Below are 7926 nucleotides of genomic sequence, written 5' to 3' on the forward strand. Positions count from 1 at the left end.
AACTACGTGGATGAGTTGGTTAGGTGACAAGAACAAGCCGATTCGGTTTTGGTTAAGGTCCAAATTCAGATCCGACGTATCAGTGGGATACAAATGTAAACTGTTCAGCCTGGCGGAGGTACGGGATCTCCCAAGTTCCGTTCCATTTTGCCATGCATCACTCTACGAGTTCTTTTTTGTCATTATTTTGTCAATGTGAAAAGTTATATCTACACATTCAAGGAACAAATAATTTTATTTCCAAAAATTTAAAAGGATCTCGGGATGACATAGAATGTGATTAAGGTGTGGGCGGCATAATAGATTATCATGTGAAAACATCCCTCCATCCTTCTTTGAATCATGGTTGTGCCTGTCCCATCCCTGAATTGCTCAGGGATTGCCAGTCAGTCCAATAGCCCCACCAGAACCTTTGACCATTGCATTGTTCTGCTCATGGCACTGGTCAAGTGCCATGGCAGAGAACTTGTTGCTGGTTTTGCGCACCACAAAATTTCCAGATTTGAATTCTGAGAGGACATCTGGGTGTTTTTCATAGAGAGTCGTCATGTCACGGATGTGTACGGGAAGCCATCTGGAGTAGTGCTTGTGATCGAGGGCGAACATCCATGGCATGATCTGAGTCAGGGATTCCACGTACAGCTGGAAGTTACCTTCACGAAGAGACCTGATGTACCGCAGCAAGAGAAGCTCCAATGACAAGGTCTTTAGCCAGTAGTCAAAGTGGACACTGGCCTTTGTTCGCTGTATGCACCACTCCTCAAAAGGTGGACTATCAGGTTGCATGGCATCAGTATCATCGGATGTGCAGTCTTCACGGTAAGCTTGTTGGAAGAGTGAATAAAGGCTTGCAGCTGTGACCTGGTGTGCATGGCAGGTCTTGGTGACATGGCTGGCATGTATGAAGGAATTTGCTGTTCGGAACTTGCAATGTCAGCCTGTATCAGGGCGTTCGTCCAGCCACTTCAACGTAGCCATCTCGATGCGTAGATCACCGAACATGATCACAAAATAATTCTCCCCGTGAGTGAACAAAATGAGTAAAACAGTCCGTGCCGCAAGTTTGGTGGACACACAACATCTTCCACCTTAAAGCGCTGGCAGACACCATTGGCAATGTCTGATGTGAGTTGCAACAGTCTGTCATAGGAAACACACAATCCCAGATTGAACAGTGTGTCAACTGGCATTCGATTTCGTGTCACTGCATGGATCTTGAGGGACAGATAGAGTGGGAGTGGAGTTTCTCGGCTGCGGCTATGACGTTCTGAGCTTGGCGAATCCACGTTCCGTGCATGCTTTATGCTGTTGAACACCATTAATTGGGAGATTGCGAGGGCAGGTTTTGTGGTGGTTGTGTGTACCAGCTGAGTCTGATGCTCGATGTTTGCCCCATCGAGTATCATGTTGACTCGAGCCAAGAGGGCTGGTGGCACAGCCTCCTGCTGGCAATTTGCCTGGAACGACCCATCAGAGGAGAAACTTGAGTCAAAGATCTCTTTGCGCACCACCTGTGCTGCTCGCATCAAGTGCATGGCATCACTGTCATGATGACAGGCCATCATGAGGGCTGGTCCAATGTCCTTCTCAAAACTCAGAATTGTGTCTCTTCCATGTGAACGTGCCCTCAGATCAGGAAGCGCAGTAAGCAGTCGGTTTTTCAGTCTGGTGGTGTAAATCCGTTTTGCTGCAGTCAGACCAAGCTGCTCCAGTCTGACCTTGTACAGCTGAGCGATGTCTGTCAGTCTGAACACAGGAGCACTGCCTTCATCAATGTTCATGTCTTCCAAGTATGCCACGAGCTCAGCAAAGGCTATGCCATGCAGGCAAGAATCTCCACCATTGCCTTTGGGTGCAGCCTGCCTGGCTCTGTTGTACAGTGAACGCAGACAGTGGTGATGGTACTTGGCCTCAATGGCCATCATGTCCCCTGCTGCAAGCTTAGCCAAAAGAACAGTGTCCTCAAGTTCAAGGGCACACTTCCACACATTTGTGTCGATGTTAGAGGTTGATGCATAATGTAAATCTTCAGAAACAGCAGGCTCATTGCAGAAGAAACAAGAAGGCTCTGTTGACTCTGGATGGCTGTGAGCAGATAGAGTGTGCACAGAAGAGGTACTTCGTTGTCCTGTAGTCAATTCTCCCCGACTTTGCTCGTCAAACGCCTTTTTGTTGAATTTTATCCGGCATTTCTTGTGCCACTCAGCCCCGTGTGCCTTCAGAGTGGATTCCATGCCATTTCTGTCATCCAATCGCTCCAGATGGAGGTCCATTGGCATGTGCTGAAGGGTGTGGAACCGGAGAATGTCTTCTGCCAGGGATGCATAGCCACTATCAACGGGCTGTTTCGTTGATCTGAGAGGGGACTGCAAAGATTCATGTGTTCCTACTTGGTAGAGGACACAAATGTCCCAGTTAGTGCTGGGGGTGGCTTGGATTGCTTGGATTTAGAGGGTTGGGTAGGGTCCATCAGGAAGTGATGCTTCGGCATGGTTGCGACGAAATCATCACGGCAGGAGAGAAGATTCTGAAAGACAAAAACACAATGAAAGCACCAACTACCATACCACATTTCACATCGAGGCTATCTTCTTAGATACATGTCAATAACCAGGATTTCTTTATTGGTAAGGGTCAACAAAATATAGAACTCTACAGATAATGCATCTATACCCAGCTGGTCTAAGCATGGATATACACAATACATAACTGCGCCACATCCGCCTCAAGCACACCCTCTGAGGGGCTAAATACATAAATTTTCCACAATGACACCACTCGGTATTCATTTGCAAATTTCAACTGATTGCTTATTTTTTGATAAATTTTGACCTTGACCTAAATTCATTTCCTTGAATTCTGACATTCTCAAAGGTATCACCAAATGAATGGGCATCCCCAATTTAGTGAGAAATGACACGGAAATGTTTTTCTGCGCAGTCTCGTTCCAAAATTAAGGGCGTTTGAACATTAGACCCGGGTGACTCGTGGCCATCTTGGATTTGACCTCTCACTGTCGCTTCAGAGGTCAAATCTGACTTCCCTCCACATCCGAAAATAAACATTATGGTATGACCTAACTATGCTAAAAATTTCATGCTTTTCTCATAAAATGCACAATTTGTTAAAATATGAGAGCTTATCTGCTGTACTATCCTGGTTTCTAAAGCCAGTCGCCGACTGGGAGTCCTCCGTCGTGTCAATCCTTCCTCTGCCAATGTGAGCTCCTGACCACATAAAAAGCTTTCGTCCACAGCCGGATGGAATACAGCTCTCCCCTCTGGGCTGGTGCTCCTGACTCTCACCTTTCTCGGCTTCACGCTGTGGAAACCAAGGCATTTCGGATCATTAGTATCTCCCGTGATGAGGCTGCGTCTTTGGGCCTCTCACTCTCTCACCACAGGCAGGTCGGTGGTCTTTCTGTCTTCTTTCGTCTCCTCTCTGGTCTCTCCCCCCAGACTCTGTCTGCAATATGTCCCCACCATATTTCTGCAGGACGCTCAAGGTCCGCCAACAATCCCCTTCTGGTAAAACTACCAAAATCACGAATCACTGCTCACCTTCACTCTTTCATTCCTCTTTTTTTCCCGCCTTTGGAATAAACTCCCTCACTCTATTCATTCCCATTCTTCCCTCCAGGCCTTCAAAACAGCTGTTCACCACCACCTCTTTTCATCCACCATCCAAATCCTCGATCTTTTCTACCCCCGATAATCCACCCAAGCCCACCTCCTTCAAATTCCCTGCTTTCCTTCCTGAAAGTCCCTGTAATGTACATCTTCTATTCTCCATGTTCCCCATCCCATTCATCTACCTTCCACAGATCTAATGTCTCTCTTCCCCACTGTTTTGTCCTTCCCCCTCCCCTCTTGTCTCATGCCCCCATGCTGTGCAGTGTGTGTTAGCTCTCACACGAGCCTCGACAAGGTTTGCAAAAAAACATTTAAAAAACAGCAAGTTTTGTTTCCCAGAGAACGGTACCTTTTGATCGCGATTTCTTGGAGAACTTAAGGAGAAGGGTAAGGACACGAAAGCCGCAAAATAAGTAAACTGGGGCGCGTATATGGACTGGATGCAAGAATGCCGAGACAGTACTGAAAAGACACGGCTGCTGCATTTGAAAGATCATTTGATAAAAGCAACCACGCAGATGCCCTTGAGGCTCGACGAAAGAGGGAGAAGGAAACAGCAGGCAGCTCCCGTGGACTTTGATGGCAACGACAGGGGACGGTTGGATAGATGGCCTCGTCCTGCCCCAGCATTAGTCCCCACTACACCACCGGCAGAAGGCGAAGTACCGGACGCAGAGGGCGAGGACTGTACGGAGCAGGATGGGCGACCGGGGGGGGGGGGGTGGGGCAACCGGAGGAGTACCAAAGGTGGAGGTTACGGATAGCGATGAGAGAAAATATGCTGTGACATTGACAAGAAAGGGATTCCCCTGGTAGTACTGTTGGGGTGCAGACCAGGTCGCAAAGAGCCACAGCAGAGGCTGTGAGGGAGGACGATGAGATGGCACTGGTGGGTACGTTTCCATTGCGAGATTACCCCGGGGCCACAGGTGTGCAAGCCATATAGGCCATGGGGTTCAGAATTGAGGGCGATTGCGAAGGAGATGTCGAAAATGCGCGAGGACCCGCAAAAGTTCCAACGAGAATTGCAAGTGATCGTGGAGTGCCGTAAGATAACCTATGTGGACATGAATGTTTTTTTTTAAAGTTGATAGTGCCCGAGGGGTTGCTACGACAACTAAAACAAGTTGCAGGTTGGCCGGACATGGCGCCCACGACCCCGAACGAGCTCGCAGAACGGATCAATAAACTCAATGAAACCGTGACGAAGTCGCCTGCTTAAAAATGACCGAGGAAAAATACAAGCGTGAAAACAACGGTCTGCTGAAGATCCGTTGGATTACCTGGAGCGTTTACGAAGTGTTTATAAACTTCACTCTGGATTAGCAAACGATAAAGGAGTTCCGTTTCGCTCATGCGTTTATTAGTGAATTGACCGCAAAATTACAAGCCGTGGTCAAACGAAGATGTATTGGATGGGAAATGAAAGACGTAAAGGACATGCTGCCATATATAAATCAATGTAATTCACTGATTGAACAACGTAATGCTGAAGCCACAGCAAAACTGATGCATGCGCAGATAAACGGACCGGGAGCGAGTGCGAGAGGGAGACATGTGAATTATAATGCACACGATAATGGTGTGAGCCGTGGGCGTGGCCATTGAGACATGCGCAGGAAGATCTGAAGAGCATGCGGGCAGACGGGCCACTGGGCGAGGGAGTGTCCAAACAACCCAAATGGACCGGCTTGCTCGGATAGACCGACTGGAAAGACACGGCCACCGCGACCAGGGAGCCGGGGCGGGGACGTAAATCCTCTTCTCCAGGGTAGGTGGGAGACACCAGCTGGTGCAGCTGCTTCGTTCCCTCCTTCACCGGACTTGTTTACACAGTGCCAATGACAGAGAATGGGAAAACCATCAACAGAATTACCCTTGTTGACTTCCATACCGTGTGATGAACCTAAACTAACTTTGACAACAGAGGGACGGAAAATTCCTTTCATTGTGGATACCGGGGCAACAAAATCAGCTATTCGGGAGAGTGATCTTCCAAACGCACCTTTGTTGCGGGAGCAGGTAAATGTTGTAGGGGTATCGGGCATTGCTATGGCAATCCCACTGTCTGAACAACTAAGTGTAGAAGTTGGGCCTTTCTCTGCACAACATGCATTTTTGATGACAACGGATACGCCAACTAATCTATTAGGGAGAGATCTATGATGTAAACTGAATCGTACAGGGAAGTGCACACCAGAGGGAGCATATTTAGATATGCACCATGAATCGCATGTGACTGTTTTAACTTTGTTACAGGAAAATACAGAGAATCTTGTATACCGATGGACCTTGATCGACGGTGAAGCGTCAAACCGTTTACAGGTGTGTGTGTGTGTGTGTGTGTGTGTGTGTGTGTGTGTGTGTGTGTGTGTGTGTGTGTGTGTGTGTGTGTGTGTGTGTGTGTGTGTGTGCAACTTGCAGAGAAGTGTTCCGGAAGTGTGCGACTGGGTAAGTCAACACCACATGGACTGGGGAATGGGAAAGACTCAGTTACATTACATAGCAGACTGCGACGCGAAAGGAAGGTGACTATGCGAGAGAAGCATTTTCGGAATTGAACCAAATTTTTAACCTAGCGTTGGGAACAATGTGGATCGGGAAGCAAGGAATTGGCCTGGAGGTGCGTCTGACGCAGGAGCAATTAAAACTATGGAACCAACAGTCTAGGGTTACACCACATGTTATGTTGGCAGTGGCACAAGGCCACCAGGCAAAGGACATAGAACACACGATAGCCCACATGAAGATGGCATCAGGAACGACTGAACTGAACAGGGTAAACGACTGAACTGAACAGGTGAAATCTGAACAGGGGAAAGAGCTCTGGCAATTGGGAGGAGATGGATTTTGCTGGTCAGGCCACAAGGAAACAGTGAAAGCTGTGTTTGAGATGATGACCTTCCAGAAACACCGGGGTTGGAAAGATTACCTGAAATCCTGGATCGGGTTCCGGCTTGCTTGTGGGCAACGCATGTTAATGACGTGGGTCGAATTAAGAGCATGCAGCCAGTAAAGATCAAATTTGATGCCACAAAAAAGGCTGCCTCGCAAACGGCAATACCCATTGCGCGCAGAAGCGGAAGCAGGAATAGCTCCCACAATGCAAGCGCTGTTAAGGCAAGGCACGATCATTCCCACCATCAGCCAGCGTAACACACCAATCCTGCCGGTGTGGAAGCCAGGAAAATTGACATGGCGATTTGTGCAAGTACTGAGAGCCGTGAACGACTGCATAGTACCAGCCTTCTCTCTCTCCAGAATCTACCCTGTCGTCCTCAATCCTACTACGATCTTGTCTAGCATTCCGAGTAATTCCACCTACTATACTGCAGTCGATCTTTGTTCAGCTTTCTTTAGCGTACCGATAGACCCGGAGTTGCAATTTCTTTTTGCGTTCACATATCGAGATAGGCAATATACTTGGATTGTGCTCCTGCAAAGATACACGGAGAGTCCCACCTTGTTTTCTCGAGCATTGAAAGACGACCTGCACGACATTTTTATCAAATAAATCCACGTTGGTCCAGTACGTGGATGATTTGCTGATCTGCTCAACATCAAAGAAAGCATGCAAACAGGACACTGACAGTACTAACGGCCCAAGCAGAGAAAGGACACAAAGCCTCGAAGGACAAATTGCAGTTTTGCCAGCAGGAGGTAAAATATCTGGGACACATTTTGAAGGAAGATACCAGACGTATCTCTCCAGAACGTATATCCACAATATTGAAGTTGCTAAAGCCAACTTCCACGAAACAGATGAGATCTTTTCTCAGGATAACGGCTAACTGCCGGCAGTGGATACCTCATTATGCGTTATTTGCCTGCCCCTGCTGGAGATTTGGTCTGCAAGTGCACCCAATCCACTGAGTTGGATGCAGGAAACCAACACAGCTTTCGTGACACTAAAACAAGCTTTGTCCTCTTTTCCGGCTTTGGGCATCCCAGACTACGGAAAACGTTTCTATTTATACACCAATGAGACTCGTGGCTTTGCACAATCTGTACTGGCTCAGAAACACGAGAACAAGATGCAACCCATTGCGTATGACAGTACCAAATTGGATCCGGTGGCACAAGGGTTCCCATCCTGTCTCAAAGCAGTGGCAGCCACGTCACACGCAGTACAAACGACAGAATGACTCGGTGCGGGACACACTTTGATCCTAATGTTGCCGCACGCTGTCACAGCAGTGTTATTAAAGACAAAAACCCAACACTTGTCTGCATCACGGGCAACGACATACGGACTATCTCTCACTGCTCCACCGAACATTACTATCAAGGAGAT

General features: G+C 47.9%; 1 protein-coding gene across 1 annotated transcript; it reads right to left on the minus strand.

Moving 5' to 3' along the window:
* Positions 1-224: 224 nt before the first annotated feature.
* Positions 225-2521, minus strand: LOC147007291 (uncharacterized). Its single transcript, XM_085867417.1, has one exon. The coding sequence runs from the start codon at positions 2277-2279 to the stop codon at positions 1005-1007; it is 1275 nt and encodes a 424-aa protein (XP_085723543.1). The 5' UTR covers positions 2280-2521; the 3' UTR covers positions 225-1004.
* Between the last annotated feature and the right edge of the window lie 5405 nt (positions 2522-7926).

The sequence above is a fragment of the Eptatretus burgeri genome, unplaced genomic scaffold (genome assembly GCF_056783735.1).
Source record: "Eptatretus burgeri isolate ZD-2024b unplaced genomic scaffold, Ebu_testis_v1 Ebu_testis_scaffold_345, whole genome shotgun sequence".
In the NCBI taxonomy this organism is placed as follows: Eukaryota; Metazoa; Chordata; class Myxini; order Myxiniformes; family Myxinidae; genus Eptatretus; species Eptatretus burgeri.

What these genes read in the sequence shown, in the direction of transcription:
- LOC147007291 (XM_085867417.1), bottom strand. Translation starts at nt 2,279, where the DNA reads ATGCCAATGGACCTCCATCTGGAGCGATTGGATGACAGAAATGGCATG.